The sequence below is a fragment of the Peromyscus leucopus genome, chromosome 11, assembly GCF_004664715.2.
Source record: "Peromyscus leucopus breed LL Stock chromosome 11, UCI_PerLeu_2.1, whole genome shotgun sequence".
Classification (NCBI taxonomy): Eukaryota; Metazoa; Chordata; class Mammalia; order Rodentia; family Cricetidae; genus Peromyscus; species Peromyscus leucopus.
This window is the reverse complement of record NC_051072.1, coordinates 33,961,704-33,984,108: the sequence shown is the minus strand read 5'-3', so window position 1 is coordinate 33,984,108 and position 22,405 is coordinate 33,961,704. Positions and strand designations below refer to the sequence as shown.

Genomic DNA, 22,405 nt, shown 5'->3' with positions numbered 1-22,405 from the left:
TCTGATTTAGCCAACTGCAAAAAATAAACAAAAACCATAAAGCCAACTCTATTCTAAAGATCTCAGAATATAACAAAGCCCCGAAGATACCTTGCAATAGTTGTTTATATACTGCTTTGACACATATGATAACCAATATTTAATCTATTTAGTGGTAAGAGTTTTTCTAAATGTCAATGTCTGTTATTCTAAATAAAATGACAATATTGGCTACAATTTTTTAAATCAAGTTTTTTTTTTTTTTTTTTAAAGTAAGATTTTTGGTTAACAGGTCGATAGCACAGGCAGCCTAGGCTTTGGAAGACAGTTTTTCAGAGCTGTCTAACTAGATTATTTTTATATGAGCCAGAGGAAACTTCAAATGTGATTTAGTTTTTACTTGTCTTTCAACTTTCCAGGGGATGGAGAGGGTATGTGAATTTTTTTCTCACTGTATAGTCAAATATTTTCAGGAATTTCTTATATTAAATCGGAGCTCAGAAATTCTTCCTGTCTTCACAAAATTTCCTTTTGTAGCTCACTAGGAAATAAGTGACAGGACAGGCAGATAAATGACATGATAGACAGTTCCTCACTTTACAAAGGATCAGAGTAGCCAGAGCTTACAGCAGTGATTAAAGACAGAAGCGCTGCTTGGCTTTAAACCCTGCCTGCTGAATGGAAGGCGCATGCTCCCTGAGGAAGCAGAACCAGGACCTGGGATTTTGATGGTATTCACACCTGCACCTCACACCTCCCAGGGGAAAAGGGCTTCTTCTGAGGCTTCCCATTTCATCGAAAACATTCTATTGCTTGCTGAATACTCAAGAAGGCTCCACATCAACACTGTTGCATCTCCTTGGTTATCCAAGGAACATAGCTGATCCAAAAGCAAACTTCAACGTTTAAATCTCCAGATTGTATTCGATAAGGGGGATGGCAGGGGGGACACTGACCACAAGTTCTCTCCAGAGGAAGGAGGATCTGAGAGCACAACACTCACTAGAAAGCCACCGGTCCCCGGATTCCTGGTGAGGGTCAAACCCAGGCTCATGTTGGTTTTTATCTCCGTAACATTTGAGATGCTTGCTGAATCTTTAGAAGAGAGAGAGAGAGAGATTTTAAAGTATTAACTATTTACCATTCACTTAAGGCTATAATAAAACCAAGCAGGCAGACTCGTGTTTCTACATAGGTTCGAATGGGGCATAACGTGTCTGGAAACTAGACATATGATGAAGAGTGAGGGTGGGTGTCTTCAGGCACTCACCGCTCTCTCCTGTGTGAGGCACTTGGGCAGCTGCACTGTCAGGGTATTTAAATATGTGTCTTAAAAAGAAAAATGTTCTCATCAAACAAAACACACAGTGAGGGTACCGTGCATTTCTGTTTGTCACCTTGTCTCCTGCTCTTGTTTTTTCTTTTTAAATCGGGCTTGTTTAAAATAGCCTTAATGAACACCATTTGATAGACTCTGGCTCAAAGCAGTAGGAGAATTTCAAAACAAAACCATAGGACCAGCCAGGTAAAATAAGAAATGAATCTGTCCCTCCAAGCTATGGCACTAACCAGTACCTGGCTATTTTCTCTCCTGAGCCACTAAACTCCATAATTCTCCTCGGTAACAAGTTCTCTAGTTTCAGGCAAGCCAGGGCCACTACTTTCATTAATCCTCAGCTGGGTTGCTTCCCACATTTCCCAGGGCGACTGCTGTAAGACTTCCCTCTTCTTTGGAAGCCTTCAATTCAACACTCCTTCCCTCAGCCTCAGTGAGAAGCTCACACACTGTGGCCATGAATCACACTCTCCAGGGAGCTTGGTTCCTCCACACTGATGAGGGTTACTGCTAGGGCTTCCCCCTCCCTCCTTCCTGTCTGTCTTAGAGGAGGAGGCTTTCTCCTCAGACTCCTTCTGCCAGGCACCAGTGACACCTCTCTGGCTAGATTAAACGCTGCACTGTCATTGGCCAATACACACTTCATTTGTACCACCCCTTCACAATCTCTGCCATTTTCTGGAAAGAATTCTTAATCTTGTTACCCCATTGAGCAGTCTTTCCGCCTCTCCTGTATTGCCTAATTTCTAGAAATGTAGACTGGCTATCAATCCTTGTATCTGTCTATCTATCTATCTATCTATCTATCTATCTATCTATCTATCTATCTATCTCTTTATTACCTCCCAGCTCCACTGGACTTACAACTACGTTAGTTTGTTAGTTACATATGTTTTGGTAGAGTAAGAATTTCTTTGGTATAGAAAAAAAACCAATGAAACTCCTGTGTGTATGCTCTTATTTTTAAATTTATTTTTTATGTAAACATATTATCCATAAATCAATGTGCCAGTCCATGTGTTAACTTAAAATTAAATATGTGCATGTCTTCTGAACTCCCCTTGTTTTATTCAAAAACGTTCTATGATCTTTTTCACTGAATATCCAGCTACACCTCAACAGTGTTATTTTTTCCTAGGCTATCTAAATAGTATAATTGACCCAAAAGCAAACCCCGATGTTTAAATCTCCAGGTTTTGTTTAAAAATAGGGGTGGTGGGAAGACACTGACCACAGATTCTCTCCAGGGAAATGAGACTCTAGAAGAAAAATCTTACCAGATGGCCACCACCTAAGTGCGGAAACACTAAGATGACACAATGGCTTGAGGTGATACAATAACGTGGGTGGCGTGTGGTTCCCTTTGGTTGGTGTTGTTTTTCCTGTAATGCTGGGGACAGAACCCAGGCCCTCATATATTCCTGGATCTACCATTCAGCTATGCACCCAGGTGTTAAGGAAAATTTTTGAGTATCAATTCCATATATGATTGAGTGTTTAGCATTCTATCACCCACATCCCTTTTTATGTGAACGGAAAGTGTGTACTCGGGTTTCACACTTCAATCCCTGTAGCCTTTGACATCACTGACGACTCATTGAAAATAGGCTTATTTAGCACCTACTGTGGGGGAAGAAAACATGTTACAAATTTGTCATGTAGAGATGTGTAAGGGATACTCCTGCTCCTTTTTCTAACGTGTGTGTGTGTGTGTGTGTGTGTGTGTGTGTGTGTGTGTGTGTGGTCTGCATGCATATGCCTGCACTTGGAAGCCAGAGGACAACTGTGGATGTTGTTCCTCAGGCACCATTTACTGTTTTTTTTCAGACAGGGTCTATTACTGGATTATTCACCTAGCTGGCAAAACTGGCTGACCTGAGCTCATGGGGCCCACCTGCCTCCAAATTTCTATTGCTGTTTTTTCAAGTCTGAGTCAGCACACTTGACTTTTTTACACAAGTGTGTGTGGCCATGGCTGTTTTAATTTTTTTTTTGCTTTAAATTTTATTCTTCTTTCATACATTACATCCTAGCTGCCGTTTCCCCTCCCTCCTCCCTCCACTCCTCCCAGTCCCTCCTCCCACCTTCTCTCTCCCTTGATCAACTCCAACTCCTCTGGTTTCCCTTTAAAGAAGGAGGAGGAGGAGGAGGAGGAGGAGGAGGAGGAGGAGGAGGAGGAGGAGGAGGAGGAGGAGGAGGAGGAGGAGGTATATGCAGAGGACCTAGCTCAGACCCATACAGGGTTCGTGTCTGTCACTTCAGTCTCTGTGAGCCCCTATGAACTCCGCTTAGTTGATTCTATGGCCTGTGTTCTCATGGCATCCTCCACCCCTCTGACTCCTACAATCCTTTCTCTCCTCTTCTTCAGGGTTCCCCTGGCTCAGCCTAGTGTTTGGCTGTGGGTCTGTGCAATCTGCTCCCATTGGTTGCTAGATGACCCCCCTCTGCTGACAACTGGGGTAGGCACTGATCTATGAGTATAGCAGAACATCATCAGGGATCGTTTTATTGACTTTTTTTTTCCAGTCATGTTTGGTTCTATCTTGAATCTCTGGGATGTCCTGTCACTGGTTCCTGGCCACCTAGGCAGTGCATGGTTGACTATTTTTATTTGACTTTGGGGGACTGAACTCAGATATTTGTGTTTGCAAAGCAAGCCCTTTACTGAGTCACCTCCCCAGCCATGTTTCTAATACTTAATAACTGTCATTGAAATCCTTCTTTCCTCTGAGTTTTTTAACAACGCTCTTTATCATTTCATGTCTTAATTCTTGAGGACTTGGGCTCAGCAATGTTTGTATTCTCATGACTCTCCTGAGGAGCTAACCATTGACTTGTATGTCCTTTTACTTCCTTCAGGAAATACTGTGTGGGATATTACTCATTCAGCTTTCTAGTCCTACATCTTTATTAAATATTTCACATTGTAATATAATATACCTGCAATGTAAGTCAATAAAATAGCAAATAATTTTTTATAAGTTGTGTATTTTCATTAGAATCTAATTATTCTGCATAATCTGAATATATAGTGTTTCTTAGACCCTTCAATCTCAGCCCCAGAACTATTGTGTTTTATGCATAATGGCTTACTCTAGTAAGAGGAGGTAGAGAAATATTGATAGTCTCAGATTTCTGGCCATAATTTGAAAAATAAAAATGGTAGAAATCAGTCCATGACCTAAGGCAAATGTCTCAGGAGGCAAAACATTACCTATGAAGATTATTAAACCAGGTCTTCAAATTCATTTTAAAAATTTGGATATGAGCTGGTGTCCATATGATTAAATAAACAAAGGCCTAAAGCTATCTACATTTCTTGAAGACAAATTTAAGAACTTTTTGTCATTTTTGTCTCAGTTTATGACAAATGAGAGTTTGCTATTTGTAAAGAATCACATTGCTAAGTACAACTCACTTTGCAGGTTCAGCTTTTCACAAGTGGTAGCAGGTACATCAACAGGGCACTTGTATACATCTCCCATTCTGTTCTCAGGAAAGCCACTCCATGGTGAACCAACCAGTAGCCTAGAAACAGGATATTCTCATGAGTCATAGCATGCTATGGACAGTTTATTAAAGAGAAAACTGACCACAGGTCAGCAACATTACATTTCACTTTAAAGTTATATAAATTCATAGTTCAAAGGTGTTCACTTATAATTTGACTTGTTTCCTCATAGCTGATCAGGACACTTAATGTCTGTGATATGGCTGCTTTCCTAAACACCCTGAGATGTCTCTCCATAGCAGCTAGAGAAGCATAATGTTTGCCACAGTATGAGTCATGCAAGTAATTGCAGATTTTCTACTAGGCAGTTGCATTAATGCAATAAAAGTGACAGTCAAAAATAATTTTAATAATGTATTTTAGCTCCACATAATAAAAACTATCATGTAGTCAACGTAAAATATTTCAATAAATTACTTTTAATTTTCTCTTACAAAGTATTTAAAATTTGGTGCCTATTTTATGCTGAGAACACATATCAATATGCAAGCAACATTTTATGAACATAAAGGGCACAAGCAGTTAGATACTTCTGTATGTATTGGCAAAGTGCTGAAGAATGACATCATATTCATTCATACCCAAAAGTGACAACAACTGACGTTTTTGGAGTTCTTTCTATGACTTAAGTTCTGTCACAGGCTGTGTTATTTAGGCAGCAGGTGAGGTATCTTGGTGGCTTTTTGGTTACTGCCTTTAGAAAGCAGATATTTGCAGAAACACTGAACACATGTATCTTGGAGACCTCCTTACTGATTGCAATATTTTGGGTGCATATCTAGAATACAGGATGAGTCTGGTATTCACATCCTTCCTTTGGTTAGCTTCGTTTCCTTTCTAGGGACTCTGTTTCTCCTCCCTACAGAAATACTCATTAGATGTTTATGCTCATATGGTACTGAACAGAAAGAGAGTATGTACTGTTAGATCATTTTTCTCTTATGCATGTGTGTGCAGATGCACATGTGTGTGCAAGTGAATATGTGTAGGCCAGACAATAACCTGAAACACTATCAACCTCCTTTGAGGAAGGATCTTTCATTGGCTAGGAACTCCTGAGTTAGACTACACTGGCTGGCAGGGAGGCCCCAAGGATCCACCTGTCTTGGCCTCTCTAACACTGGTAACAATTGAGTCACCATGCCCAGCATTTTTGCATAGGTTCCGGGGCTCCGGGTCGTGCTTCTGAGACAAACATTTTATCAACTGAGCTATTGCTCAACCCGATCAGCTTAATCTTCAGAGGCCATAGCTGGTTATGTATTGTGTAACATCCAGTTACTAAGGAAGTATACTTGCTTTACTCTTAGTTGTGCTTTTTGAAGTTGAGAAGATTATCTATGAAATTTTTCTATGAGTGTTCTTTGCTAATAATTTCTCATTATCACTTACACTTTTGCTCCATGCTAAATGTTATGTAGTAGACATATAGAAATCCTGTCTACTAAATCCGGCATAACTATTTAACATACACAACCAATAAAACAATTATATGAGAGAGACGAAGGATAGGAATTAAGCTCTTCTGTGAAACAAATGTTAATTAAAATGGTCAAAGGATGCAAAAAGAGACATAAAGGATGAAAATTTATATTCAACAGTAAAATTACCTTATTCTTGCATAAAATTATTCTTAGAGAACATCCAGAATACTTAATAATTCAATTAACTTTTATTTAAGGTCACAACTGAAAGATTTGTCCTCTTAGAAGCAGATAACTTAGCATTACCTATTAAAATGTAATCCCAGAACTCGGGAGGCAGAGCCAGGCAGATCTCTGTGAGTTCGAGGCCAGCCTGGTCTACAGAGTGAGTTCCCGGACAGGCTCCAAAGCTACACAGAGAGACCCTGTCTCGAAACCCCCCCAAAAAAATGTTACTTGTACTCAACACTTCAATCACATTGGGCACACAGGTTAAGGCTCTTGAAAAGTCAGAAATCTGAGTGATGGCTATAACGTTGTGACAGTGTTTATTTTAGTGGTGGGGAGCTGCTGGTGGCATTTGGCGTGCATGTTTGAGCATGTCTGGTGCTCTCCATGACCACTGAGAGGAAGTTAGGAATCTCCTTTGTACTGTGAAAACTGTTTCAACAACAGCTCAAACCTTCTCCCTCTTTAGTAGTCTCTAGTACTCATTTACAGGGGGTCTACATAGCATTCTTCTGGTTTTCTTGCACAGACACTTCTTAAAAAAATCAGGTGATATGCCTCTAATTTCCTGTCCAGTCCTGTCTTATTCTTGCCTACTCCTGGGGTTGAAGAGTCCAGTCTTACTGAATTCAGTTTTCTAGACCAGAGTCTCTTATGCTTCCAGACCTTTATACATGCCATGCAGGTTCTACCCATCAGCTACATCTCCTGTTGGATAATCCTCCCTCCAGAAAGCCATCTGGCTCTTTGAACTCTGAGGACTAGATCCTCCAGTAGATAGGAAGGTTATTGAGGGCAGAGATTCTGTGCCTGTAGGTCTAAATATTTGCTGAACAAATGAATGAAAAAATAAGCATTTCAGTTACTGATTGGAAGACTGTATTGGTAAAGGAAAGGTTAATTAATAATCTATAATTATCTTTTAGCTGAAGGACATTCTATTTTTGTCCAAATAAAGGTGAAAATAAAGAGCCAATACACACACACACACACACACACACACACACACACACACACTCACACTCACACACATACACACATGTATATGTATAATTTAGTGTTACCTATTAAAATGTTACTTGTACTCAATGCTTCGATCACAGTAGGCATACACAGTAGGTTAAGGCTCTTGAAAAGTCAAAGAGAGCCCAAAGGAAGCATACACCATGACTGTTTTGTCAGCTATTTCAGATTCAGCCTGTACCTTCTACTAGCGTCAAAATTATACTTCTAAGAAAATTAATGTTTTAAATTTATCTTTGGAAAATATCAAACGTGTATACAACATGTCTTGATCATAACCACTTTCCACTCCCAAGCCACCTCCCTTGTACCCCAGTGCATCCTCTCAACCTCCTTTTTAAAATCTCCTACTGAGTCCAATTAGTGTTACCCATAAGCGCATGGGCGCATGACCCTTCACTAGGGGTTTGGCAGCCGACCAGTAGCCACACCCTGAAGAAAATAGTCTTTTCCTTCCCCAGCAGTCATCAATTACCCATAACTCTTCTGCTAAGGAGTAGGTTCTCATGCACCCTTTCCTCATCCATGATGGAATGTTGACTGGCTCGATCTTGTGTTGATCACGTAGAGATAGAACACAGATGCTGGGAGTTGATGTTCTCGATGGCTATGCAAACCCAGAAGTCATCATTTCCCAGCTTAACTCCCCATCCACTGACTGTTCCCTTCTTTTGCCTCCTCCCCATTCTGCATAGTTTCTTGGGTCTTAGATGGCGAAAAGTTGATACAGATGACCCATGCGAAACTCAGCACTTTGTGTTATTTTACACTTGGTACTTTGATCAGTCATGAGTCTCTGAGCACAAAGAAGCTTCTCTGGTCAAGGTTTAAGGGATGAAGGAAAGTAGACTACAGAGTCTATTTAGGAAGAAAACAGCACCATGATGGTCAATCTTCATAGTCAAATTTGACTGGATCTGGAATCAGATGGAACCACACCTCGACTGTGTCTAAGAAGCTTAATTCCCAGATGGTTGAACTGAGAAAGGAAGACCCATCCTAAATGTGGGCAGCAATCATCCACAGTTAAGAGGGGGGAGCTTTGATCCAATAGAAAAGAGAAATCTAGCTGAGTTCTAGCACTCATGACTCTCGCACTCATCTCACAGAGATGAACTGTGACCGGCCTGCCTGCCTCATGCTCCTGTGTTCACGCCTTCCTCACCATGATGACTGTGCCCTCAAACTGTGAGCTAGAATGAACCATTATTCCTTAAAATACTCCTGCCATGTGTGTTGGTAGAACAATGAGAAAAGTAACTCATGGAATACCTTAAGACAACCAGTTACAGAAAGTGTGGCTCTGGCCCTTGCCATTCTGGGAATTCCTGTTAATGCTGGTAAATCTTACAATATTTTGGGGTGGGTGTAAGTTTTTCCAAAAATTACCTTATTTAATCTCCAAAAAACAAACCTGAGATTATATTACTGGCATTTTACAAATGGAAGTGCTGAGACAGAGAGATGAACAATTCATTCCTTATAAAGTTGCGGGTCATGGTCAACTGTGTTCCTGTCTGAAGATGTGGATTTTAACCTCCAGGCAGCTCTCTTTCCTCTTCAGTGCAAGAAGCCCTGGGGTAGGCTTGGGAAAACTCTATGCACAGATGAGATGAGTTCTAGAAATCGGATGCGATAGAAACTGGAAGCAGAGGGCCAGGTCACACTTCCTGGGAACAGGGGTACGGCTATGTAGTGCGGAAGGGAGCCACAGTTCAGATGCGTGCGTGTCAGGGTCGTCCTTGGGAGGGCACAAGTACACAGCAAGGGGCAGGCCGTGCTGTTTGCAAGGACAGTCAAGGACAGAGGACGTTCAGTAAATACCAGATCTGATCACACGGGTGACTTCTTTGATACACACCTCTTTACCAAAGCCCAGGGAAGGCACACTGAGGAAAGCGAAGCATGTCTGAACGAAAGCGCTCTGATTCTCAGTGTCTCCAGCAGCAAGGGTATAGCACCTGCTCTCTGCTAGTCTCCTTGAGAAGAATCCAGAGATACTGGCTGCTTTTCTCTCCCACTGAGAGCCCTGATGGGCAGGCCCCCTCACCTCCTCTCAGAATTCAGGATTAGTTAACCTTAAAATTAGAGAAGGGTTAAGATGCCACCATCACCCTTACTACTGGGAACACTGTGACTCTCTTAAGGCAGGCAGACACAAAGAAGAGGGAGAGGCATATTTCTGCTCTATCATATGCCACTCAATAAGGGGTAAATAAAAGCACTGAGATGTCAGCGAAAAAAAACAGAAATAAAGTTATTTTCTTCATCTGCTATCTTAAATTATTAACAGAAGACAGGAGAAAACAATACAAAACCTGGCTATTTGGGGGTGTACCTGAAGAACAAAGGAGTCTTCGTCCCTAGTTCACGCATGACTCATTCTGTAAATATTATAGCACATTAGGTATCCACCTCCAGGCCAGCAATTCCAGGGAAGGTTCTAGACCACTGCCACGGTCTTTACTGGTAATATTTCCCACCCTGCAGCAGACACCTCACCACACCCACAGACTTTCATGGAATCCTCTTCCTTACAGCTCACCCCCATGAGAGGAGGCTATGAAGTCACCAGAGGCCACTCCCAGGAAATCATGACATCCTTAAATCAACCAGACAGGAAGTTAAGGAGGCTGGTATTATCAACCATTAAATTTTATGGCTGTAACAGGGAGCATGCTGTACAACAGTAAAATTTTTACAAAGGGAGGTATGGCATCCACAGGTGGGAAAAACATGTTGAAACATGACAGGAATTCTTTGTAGTTATAGATTTCATTAACTCTGAACCAGAAAAAAAAATAGAGCTGTGTGAATAGTCATGAGTGCTGATCCTCGAAACTAAACAAAAACCCAAGATATAAACTTCTTCTTCCCTACGGTGAAACTGGGAATTCTTCCAAGACTGTCTTAAATAACACTTACTGTTCAATTATCTTGTGGGAAAATAGTGATTATGTAGACTCCCCAAAAGTAGCCAATTTGCCCACCTCAGTGGAATTCAAAGTGCTTTGTTTAGTTAGTAAACAATATTTATGGTAGCGTAGGTCCGACAATTTTAAACCCACAATCCAGGAGGTGCTAAAAATATCTTCCTTTGTTCTGTGGGTCTCTAAGCTCTCCAGACATTTCATCAACAGTAAGGATTTTTATAGAGATTGCCAATGGAGATGCAGTTAAAACAATATGGTATTGTCAAGAAATGTTTAATGAGTGCCTATGGGATGGACATGTTGTACAACTCCAGGAGATACCATTCTTATATAAACTGTATGTCTTGGCCCTGTACAGTAGACCACCTATGAGGTTGTGTACAGTGGCAAGACCTACTGTCTTAGGGTTACTATTGCTGTGCTAAAACACCATGAGAAAAAGCAAACTGAAGAGGAAAGGGTTTATTATTACACTTCCATTTTACTCTTCATCTCTGGAGGAAGTCAGGACAGAAACTCAACCAGGGCAGGAACCTGGAGGCAGGAGCTAATGCAGAGGCTAAGGAATGGTACTCTATGGCTTGCTCCTTATAGCTTCTTCAGCCTGCTTTTTATAGAACCCAGGACCACCAGCCCAGGGATGGCACCACCCACAGTGCGCTGAGCCCTCTCCATCAATCACTAATTAAGAAAATGCCCAATAGGGTTGCCTACAGCCTGATCTTACAGAGGCATTTTCTCAAGTGAGGCTCCCTTCTCTAATGACTCTGGCTTGTGTCAAGTTGACATAAAACTAGCCAGAATACCTACTATGGACCATACTCAGTTGTAGGTATCAAGGAAGTCACTAGAAAAAATTCTGGCCTCAAATTTTATATCCTAGGGAAAAGACTGATAATAAATCTTATAAGTGAACCACATGGTGGCAGTGATCAGTGCTTTGGAAGGAAGATGAGTGGAATAGAGTTAGAGGTGTGAGGTGGAGAGTAGTATAATCTTTATTTGAATGGTTAGAGAAGCCCCACTCCCCTCCAAAAAACTGTTCAAGATTTAAGGAAGTTTAAGTATTCAAGACTTAAAGAAAAGAAAAAAAGTCAGGAGACTTTGGTGGAGGAGTAACCTGGGGCTGCAACAAGCTGGAAAGCCCAGTGGCTGGGGGAAAATGGCAAGAGGTGGGATCAGCTTGGCAAGGGGGCCAGACCAAATATAGACTTGCATTTAATTAGTCCTTGTTTCTCTCTCTCTCTCTCTCTCTCTCTCTCTCTCTCTCTCTCTCTCTCTCTCTCTCTCTCTCTCTGTTCTCTAAGTAAAAAATGTTTCAGGGGGGTGAGTAGAGTGATCATAATGTGACATACTTGGGGAACTGTGACAGGCACTTCATTAAAAAGATTGTACTGAAGCCACAGGGGAGCAGGTCAAGTATTTGTAAGGTCCTTGCTGTCTCCTGGGTAAAAGCTGGCGGAGACTCACAGAAATTCAGAGAATTCCGGTGGTGAGCACTTGTCTTGTTTAAGATAGTTTGTCTAAGTAGGGCCAGCAGGATTTCTTTAGGTTGTCTTTCAAAGGAAAACTTAAACAGAGGAAGCAAGAAAGAGGGGCAGAGGGATGAACACAAGCTCAAGGCAACTCTTGGAGTTGGGACAGTTAAGCAGAATGAGTGTCATCAACACAAAGGATGCTGTCAGCTGAGCAAGATTTTGAGATGAAGAAGCTCAACAGCTGTGGGAGAGACACCTGGAGTTTGAGATGTCCTCTAGACCCTGGAGGTGATACCTTACTCATGACTGGAGCCTATTCTATGTAATATCTATATTAACATTAGAAATTTCAAAGCCACAGTATATGAATAAGAATATCATACTTTTATTATTCTAGGTTATTGACAATACAGTGCATCTGGCAAATTATAAATAGAGCCTTACTTTTTGCTAGTTAATGGAAAAGGTATTTGTGAATGAAGGAAGTCACCTATGAAATTTTGCCCCTTAGGGAAAGAGGGGCCAGGTAGACATTTAGGTCATAGTATTGCTGTTCCAAACTCAATAGTCAAACTCTTTGGTGTAAGTTAAAAGCAATGTTAGTATGTCAACCTCACTATGTGACCACAAACTCTTCAGCTTCCAGATTGTTCCCTGAAGTGGTGAGATGGCAAAGCCTTCAAGGTTTTTCAATGTCGCAACAGAGTCCACCAACCTCATTATCTCTAAAGCATCTGAAGTCTTTTCTGCTCCATAAAAAAAACCCTAGAAATTAATTTTTTTTACTGGAATCAAAGGAGCCAATAAATACCAATTGTGGCTTCAAATCATCTTCCATGAAGTTTTCCTGAAGTTAAAATCAAAAGCTGAGATACTCACTATAAAGACTTATGGTGATATAAAATCCTCCACTTTTACCCACCCTAGGGAACCAAGTATGATTTTTAAGATTACTACCTTTCAGACATCAATGCCCACGAGACAATATCTTTCTGCTGGGTGCTTTGAAGGCCATTTTTTTTAAAAATCAAAGATAAACACTTGAATAGCAACAGCATTATAAAACTACACAATGGTTAATGAAGGACTCATACGAATTATCTCCTTTGGTCCTTATAATTACCTATGAGATGTTATACCTATTTCTGTTTTTGTATAAAGACACTGTGTCTACAGTGGTTTGAATGAGATGCACCTGCCCCATTCCCAGACACAGGCATTTGGACACTTGGTCCCCATTTGGTGGTGCTGTTTGGGGAAATTTGGGAGGTGTGGCCTTGCTGGAGAAAGTATGTCACTGAGGGCAGACTTTGAGAATATTGCTTCATCCTTCTTCCATTTTTTCTTTCTTCTCTCTGATTTTTATTGGGATATGACCTCTTAGTTTTCTCCTCCTGATGTTTGCTGTCATGTCTGCTCATAATGGACTCATCCCTCAGGAACTATAAGACCAAGTAAACTTCTTCCTTTGGTTGCCTTGGTCATGGTGTTTTACCATAGCAACAGAAACTAGTACAGAGTCTCAGTGGCAGCAGAATCTACACTCACTTCTATGTCCCTTCCTTCCAAATCCACAATTCTACCATACTGGGTCCACTTAGAACTCTTTTAAACAAGAACTCAACACATGTTCATCATATGGAACTTAAAAACATTAACAACTACCTCCTATATATGCCACTTAGCATTTCCCACATACATGTTCTGATGGAGGGAAACGTTTTAGATGGTTGGGCACCAGAAAGACGTATGTGTCAAAGCTCTTTACTTTTGTAAGTTAATTTTTTTCTTGAGCAGGCACTTGATATTATCATGAGGAATATCTGACATGATGCTTTTGAAAGCATGGAGGATTTTTCCATAGATCATTGAGATGTCCCAAGCATTCTAGAACAGCAGGTATCTTTCAAGTGTGAGTCACAAATGTGTGTGTGTGTGTGTGTGTGTGTGTGTGTGTGTGTGTGTGTGTACATGAGCATCACAAACTCAAGTCCTGAATGGATGATGGGAGAAGCAAGTTAGAGTAAGAGATATTTAACACACATAGCCTTTGTATCTGCTATAAAACTGAAAATTTCTCACTCCTATATGACTTTTTATTTAAATTTCTCCTACAGAGACATTTTTGGGGGGACTATCACACTTATAATAAATTAAGAATTTTACTAAAATTTCTCTTAACCAAAAAGTTAAAATAATTATACATGCCCATATATAGATGCAGTGATTTTTTTTTGATGAAGTATTCATTCATAGTTCTCTCTTTATAAGGAAGTAGAATGCACCAGTCCTTGATGAAACAAGAAAATACATTTCCAGGACTGGAAATACCCCTCCTTCTTAGTCAGCCTTCGTCTCACAAGTGATTTCAGTTACAACGATTTTGAGTCACATAATGCACTCAAGTTTGTTCTTGGGGCAAGCCTTCAGATCACACAGACAGAAACAGTGCATATCACCGCTAGTTCCAGGAAATGATCTTACACGTCTCAGCCCTCACAGATTGTTTGTGATAAGGATTGCATCATCCGTGTTGGACATCCGGTGTGTGAGACTCAGGCTGGAGGCAGGCTGGCCCTCCTCTGCCTACGCCGAAAGAGGAGCACACCAGGCTTTACTCTTAGCCACAGGGCTGCACAGCAGCTCTGCTTGGGAAGGTCAGCCTGCTTTTCAAACTCTGCAGCTCACAGGAGACTGTGGAAAAGGCTCAAGAATTAATAAAGAGATGTCACTGATTCTATTAAAGTAGAAGTCTAGGGTGTAATAAACATCTAATAAATAATGCTACTAAAATAGCCAAATTGGCTTCATTAAAATCTAGTAGATCTTGAAGTAAAACATGCCTATGTTCTTAACATCGGACACACAAGGACAACTCAAACTGTACTCCGAAATAACAGTGCGATTTAAGAACACTTCTACTGGAGCCTTGAACGGGTTAGAGGAAAAGGGCTGAGAATGAGTCAAGGGTAAAAGAGATTGTAAAGGAAGTCAGAGTAAGCAGACAGAAAAGGGGCAAGACTTACTTCAGAATAAGCAGGAAGACAGCATTGAACTGTGTGTGTGTGTGTGTGTGTGTGTGTGCGCGCGCGCGCGTGTGTTTGTGTCTGTGAGACACCCTGACTCTGAGCAAACACTCACAATTTATTGAATGGATTCCTAGCAAAAGTTAACTTCATTAGTATCAGAAGGAAAGTTAATGTTTAAACAGTTTTTCCCACATCTGCTACTTCCATAACGTCTGGGCAATTGTCATAAATTAGGAGTGGGGAAGGGCACAGCGCCAATTGTCAAAACAAATGGGCCATTCTGGAGCCCAGGTTCCGCATTATTTTTCTTCTGCTCTGGGAAGGCAGCCTGTCCTAACTCAGGACCACCTAGCCCTGGTGCATTGTATCCAAGGAAGGCCCACTGATAGGGATGGGCTAATGACAGAGGCCATGAAGAAATCTTGTACCGCCAGTGTCCTGGGCCTTGGGAAGGGAAAATGAGCTCTGCCCTTAATGGAGGTAGAAGCACGAAAACATGAGCAATGACAAGGTTTGGCCCTGAATTGTCCCTTCTCTCTTATTTCTGCATTCCTACTCTGCATATAAATCTTCCTCCTAGACGGTTCCACTCTCCGGAGGGCAAGTTCCATGCTCTGTGTTTCCTACACCCCACATAGGCACAGTATCCAGTCACAGTGGATTAGGTAATTTTGTCCATGGCTTAGCCTGTTCTGTTCCTTTGCTTGGCAAGACTGAGGTGGTGAGAGGATTTGGACAGGCTGGTCCACCAGCTTTGCTCTCTTCTCCGCTTTGTGCCTTCAGCCCCTTAGACAGACATGAATTGTCCCTTCTCCTCTGTGTGGTGCAGTATGTCTGCACAGGCTGATGATTAGACACTGGCTGGAGGGAAGGAAGGCTATAATCCTAAGCTAAAAAGTACACTTTACCAAAAGTTCCATATTGGTATTGAAGGCACCAACCCAGCCAATTATAGAGTAGGGCCTTGTTTCCTAATAGCCATTGTCATTATTTACACAAGGAATATTATGGGAAGGCTAAGGCAGGATTTTGAATTATCTGATGTCCCTGATCTTGATGTCACCCGATCAGCACGAGAATTTCAATATAATCAATATAATCTTGAATTCTTCTTACACAGAGAGAAACATCAAGACTGACCCTCACTTTCTCAGGATTCTACATTAGGTTCCTGTCATCTCTTTGTCATTTTAGTCTTATTCAACTGCCACATAGCCAGTAGTTGAGTTCATCACCAATCCATAACAGACTTATCATCTCTAATAACATCTATTACAGATAGTGTTGTTTTTTTCTCTTAGACTTATTTTGCCCCTGAAAAGTTGATGCTGAAAACAAAACAAAACCACCTCAAACTCAATGCCAGATTGTTCTTAGCTAGGCTGTGCCTTTGTAGTAAGTAGACCACTGGAGTTCACGTGGAGCTCTTCTTCAGCTCATAAGTCTTCAGGTAGTCTCAAATAGTTCACCCCATAGGCTATCTATGGTGAATCACTTGGAATTAGACTTCTCATTTAGTTATTCAACAAATTATTATTCTTTAAATGTTAAGCTGTATCTTGATTATGTGTTTATATGTGTGTGCAAATGTGTGCATGTGAGTGCAGGTGTCAGATATGCTTGGGATTGTAATTATAAGCAGTTGATAGTCAGCCTACATGGATAGTGGAAACCAAACTCTGGTCTTCAGTAAGAGCAGTATGCACTCTTAACTAGGGAAGCATCTCTCCAGCCTCAAGAAATAGTTTATGATTTTCTTGCAAAGGAGCAGTGCAAACTTGGGTTCATTGGCAACTTAATGAATTGGATTCTAAGGTCAAAACAGGGCTGTATCACCCTTCTAACTTGCTTTCTTCTCTATAGTAATTAAAGAAAAAGTTATAATTGGTAGAACTGATGCTCCCTCCTGTACTCCAAATGATTGCAGCAGTGCAATCCTTGGAATGATTAGCTTGGCTATTCTCTCCCAGGCTGACAGACTACTTCCAACAGTGATTGCTTTCTGGATCTCTTCAGAGTAAGTAGTTCAGGTTCTTCTCCAGCCCACCTGTGTCCATCATTTTAATCCTAGCTCAATCTTTGCCTCTTCTAAATGCCTTCTAAGATGAACCATGATAGTTGCATTGTGTTTCCTCATCACACAGGTAAGCATGTCCCAATGCAGAAACAACATGGACTTAAAATAGTCTTTAAAAAAAACCTAGTGGATTAGTGAATCAAAGGTAAGTTCACAACATGAAGGTTATACATGGTAATTCTCAAGTAAAGGTCACCCAAAGTTCATGTTATTGTTTAAAAACATCCAGAGGGTGAAGATCAGGACCTAAAGCTCCAGGCTGAGTGGGCACAGCTTAAGTCCTTGGGCCACAATGAGAGGTTGGGTTCCATGGACCTGTCTACAAATGGGCATCAAATTGGACAGGGGAGGAACTTGCCTTCCTCAACATAATTTTCAGGGTCATCTTATTTCCTTGAGTTTTTTCTATTGCTTTCACGGTAAACTTAAATTAGTAATGGATATACATATCCATTATATGTTCATTATATATACATACACACATATATATGGATGTATATTTTCCTCCAGTTTTTCAAAGGTAGTCATTTTTCACCAGGTAATAAAGCTCTGGTTTATAAATGTAATCTTTTACATTAAAATTCTTGGGTACTGTCCTGGCTAGTTTTATGTTAACTTGACACAAGCTAGAGCTTTCTGAAAGGGAGGAACCTTAATTGAGAAAAGTGCCTCCATAAGATCTGACTGTAGGGCATTTTTTAAATTAGCTCATTGTAGATGGTGCCCTCCCTGGGCTGTTGGTCCTGGGTTCTATAAGAAAGCAGGCTGAGCAAGCCATGATTAACAAGCCAGTGAGCAGTACCGCTCCATGGCTTCTGCATCAGCTCTTGCCTCCAGAACCCTGCCCTATTTGAGTTCTTGTCCTGACTTCTTTTGATGATGAACTGTGATGTAGAAGTATAAGCTGAAGAAACCCTTTCTTCTCCAACTTGCTTTTGGTCATGGTGTTTTATCACAGTAATAGTAACGTAAACTAAGATGAGTACTTTAGGATAGAACTAAATGAAGGCAACTTTGTGAGTTTTCTATGAATACGTATGAGAACTCTTGCTGTCAGGCACATTGAAAACTTACTTGGAGCAGAGGGGGCTAAGCCCCACTGAAGGAGAAGATTTAGGAAGTTGTTCTGCCCCTCCCCCCCCAGAAGGGACACCAAAATAACATTAGCTAGATGATTACTTTTAAAACTCAAGGAAGATCAGTTCAAAGTTTAAGGAACCAAGGCAATATCCATCTCTCTATGTTTTATCTACCACCTTAATGGTCAGAACTTGTATTGTCAGTAAAACTTTTAGAGAAAGTTTTCTATCTGGGATTTCTCCTCACTAAATAGTATTATTCTAGTATCCCGATAGTTATCAATCTACAGTTATCAACTCTCAAAGAAAAAACCCTCATTTACAAATATTTGATCAAACAAACAAACAAGCAAACAGAAGAGCTGGGTGCACCTTTAATTCTCAATACACTCTGAAGACAGAGGCAAGCATATTTCTGTGGGTTCTGAGCCAGCCAGAGTAAGATGGTGAGGCTGTCTAAGGGCAATTTTAAAGCATTATCCATTAACAGTATATTCATTCATCTATTTGGATTAAAATGGATTTAAATTTTACATTTACACTATTATATTTTATTGAAATAATAAGGGAGAGAATAGTCTTACCATTTGCCCTGTGCAGTTGTGAGCTGCTGAACTGCATAGCCAAACTGTTCACTTGAAGGACCGGAAAATATTTTTGCTCCTGGGAGGCCAACATTGTATGCCAGACAACTTAAAATACCTATTTAAAAATAGAAAACATAGTCCATATTTACAATTTTTAATGTAAGTGTATAATAGAATTGTTAAAGATTAACAATTGACATTTAAAGATCAATGTTAAAACAAAACAAAACAAAAACAAAAAACCTTGTTTGATCTGATAACTATTCTCCTTATCAGTGTTGATAAGAAATAATAGCTACTACATCTAAAGTACTTATGTGGATCCTGGCATGGGTCTAGATAATCATATGAAAATTTATTGCTTTAACTATCCAGCCCCAGGAGATAGTCACCAAAGGCATTTTTACTTCACAAAGATTTTTGAGGCTCCAGGTGAGTCTCTCATGTCCAGTGCTAAGGAAGGCCAGGATTTGAACAGGAGACTGAATCAAGACACTAGGCTCTTAAACTGTTGTCCTATCTCTAAGAATTATGAAGTGATTTAAATTCTATTTTTGTTTCCTTGCAGAGCAAGACTCTACACTACTCACACAGTGCCCAAAGGGTGCCCTGCTCTTGACCTGGTCTCCACACGAAATGTGTGTTAAAAACGCAGTGCTGGCGAGGGAGGAAAGTCATAGCCCAGGAAATCAGCATCACTGTCTCTCTCAGAAAGGGATGCTTTGTAGGCTAAAGATTTAGGAAATGGTGCATTATCTTTTGATTCCAGTGGGAACTGCCAAAGCACTTCTGTCTTTTGAGTTTTCTTACTTAATGGTCAATAAATGACAATCATGAAAAACAGCAAACCAAGGGAGACAATACCTAATAGACTTTCTGAAAAACTTTTGTTTCTGATAGAAGAGGAGAGAAGAGTAGGGTTAACTCCCTCTGGCATTAGAGCATTGATTCTGGGAGTCCTTCACACTGTAGAAGCCAGGCTTTGTGGAGCTCAAAAGATGGCAGTGTGCCACATGCCTTGGAGCTTCAGCATTCATCTTTGCAGAGCTTAAAAATACCTGGACTCTTTAAACTTAATGCCACCGCTCCTGTACCCTTTGTCTTCACAAGGGAAGACTTCACTTTGGGGGCAGCGTTAAGGCTGCACGATGTTTCAGACGCCTGTAGTTCCACACACCGAAAGCCTGGATGAAACGGCTTGCTTTCCCACTGTGCTTCTGAACTTAGGGGAGGAGATTCTATAGACTGTTCCAAAAGGAAAAATAAAGTCACTGGTGATGCTTTGGGGAGTGGAAATAGTCAATGTGCCTTTTTTAAGTGCCAAAAATACTCCACTGGGCGTTTGCTCACTCAAAAAAAGCCCACTCGTTATTTCTTAGGAAAATAAAGTTGCCAGGAGGAAAAGGGTACATATTAATTTTGAAATACAATGTGATATAATCTGCACAGGTCAACATTGGAAATTCGACCTGTAACATCTGTCTCTCCATAGGGCCACTGTTCCTTTTTAATGAGGAAAAAAATGTAAAAGGAGATAACGTCAAATTAAACAGAATACTGAAAGCGACATTCAGAATGCTTGTGTTTCTAATTATTGCTTCATTTTCACCCACTATGAGAACTTAGCAAATACTGTTTGAATATTTATCAGGTCTTACATATTCTAGTTAATGTTTGAGAGGTGATGTCAAACTACTGTCACTTTAGACATATCTAACACCAGAAAGAATACATGTGGCTGGACGTACAATAACACAGCTCCCTCCCACTATTAAGTTAGATTTTGGCAAATCATGGAATAGGAAGTGAATCAGGATGGAGTTCATTTTCTTATTCAATTTTATAATATACTGCATTTATAAGGCGTTTATTTCACGTAGTGGCAAGTGTATGCTTTCAGAAATGTGTTCTTGGGTGCTTTTGTTATTATGCAATCATAAAATGCACATAAACACAAGATCACTATTACACTCTTGGGAAATATTTTAATTTTTAAATTTTTATTGAATTTTTTCATACAATATATTTTGATTATATTCTTTCTTCTCGACTCCTCCCTGTTTCCCTACCCAACCAACTTCATGTCCTTTTTCTTTCTTTCTCTTAAGGGTCTGTGGTACTCTCTGTCATCTGTTTTTTAACTAAAATGCTCCTATACAACATATACATATAGCATATGTGCATTATTATATATTCATATAGACATATATAATGATTGATTTGCAAACAAGGAAATTGGAGTTTACTTTAACACTCTAATTGTATTATAAATGTATGTATATTATAAATGTGTATGTGGAAACCATTTTAAAAAATGGAAGAAATCATTTCATCCTTCTCTTTAAAACCCCAAGGTCTTGCTGTAGCACTGAGAAAATCCAGTTTCCTCACAGAGCTTCAAAGGTCCTTTCCTACCTGGTGCTCATGTAGCTTTCTGGCCTCACCCTCTCCTTGCTTCACCGGGTCCCAGACACATCCCTTTTCCTTCTGTCCTTGAACACGCCCAGAACATTCCAGTCACGGTCTTTGATGTCTGTCTCACTGCCTGTAGCTTCCTCCAAACTCTAGATATCATTTATAATAGCAGCCTGGTTAGTCTCTGTTCCAAGGACTTCTTTAATCCCTCGATTTAGCAGCAATATTGTCTTCCAACATTATCCCACTGGGGTGACAATTACCTGCAGTTTTCTCATGTGTCCCTATTTCTCGATGTCTGCTTCTGTCAGAGAGTCCAGATCTGGCTTTTATTTACCCATATTTTCTCAGCACTTAAGGTAATATATATTTGTGTGTGTGTGTGTGTGTGTGTGTGTGTGTGTGTGTGTTGCACATGGCTAGTGCACATACCCACACACATATGGAGGCTAGAGAACAGTGTCCGGCATCCTGCTTTATCATTGGGAAAGTCTTTCACTGAACTTGGAGCTAGACTAGCAGCTGGTGAGCCCCAGCATTCCCCTGTCTCCACTCCCTACTTGGTGAGGAGCTGGCTTGGCATTGGCTTTACTTGGGTCCTGGGGCTTTGCACTCAGGCCCTCTCTGTGTTGTTTACATAGAAGTATTCTTAGCTGCTGAGCCATCTCTACAACCTCAGCAGCTAAGATGATGTGTACTGAACAAAACACAGTTTTAAATTAACATTTATTTCTCACTGATGATTTTTAATATAAAAAACGGAGGGAGAAATAATGCACAGCTGGGAGTACATTCTTCAAATTTAAGTATAGTTATTTTTTTTAAATATTTCCTCCCAACATTTTTCTCTCTATAGTTTAAGCCAAAGTACATATCCTATTATCCACTATACCACTGAATCCAGGATTACATTAAAACCTACTATATCTTTTTTGTTGTTGTTTTTGTTTTCAAGACAGGGTTTCTCTGTGTTGTTTTGGTGCCTGTGCTGGATCTCACTCTGTAGACCAGGCTGGCCTCAAACTCACAGAGATCCTCTGCCTCCCAAGTGCTGGGATTACAGGCATGTGCCGCCGCTGCCACCACCACCCGGCAAAACCTACTATATCTTAATGGTCATGTATTCATGACAATGGCAGAATTATCCTTACTTATTTGAACCCTAGAATAACCTTGTGTGATTGCAAAGCCCACTATCACCAATTGACAAATAAGTAAAGTATAATTCATGAAGATTAAATGTCCTTATTGCTTATGTCCAAGTGTTTCCTCAAGTCTTGACGTGGTTCATTTTCTCCAACATTAC

General features: G+C 40.5%; 1 protein-coding gene across 1 annotated transcript in view; it reads right to left on the bottom strand.

Moving 5' to 3' along the window:
- The window catches only part of Itga2 (integrin subunit alpha 2), a 101,170-nt gene that overhangs the window by 52,285 nt on the left and 26,480 nt on the right, over nt 1-22,405 (bottom strand). The window contains 3 exon segments of the mRNA XM_037209430.1: nt 983-1,074; nt 4,734-4,843; nt 18,682-18,799. Of these exon segments, the coding sequence (XP_037065325.1) occupies nt 983-1,074; nt 4,734-4,843; nt 18,682-18,799 (320 nt within the window).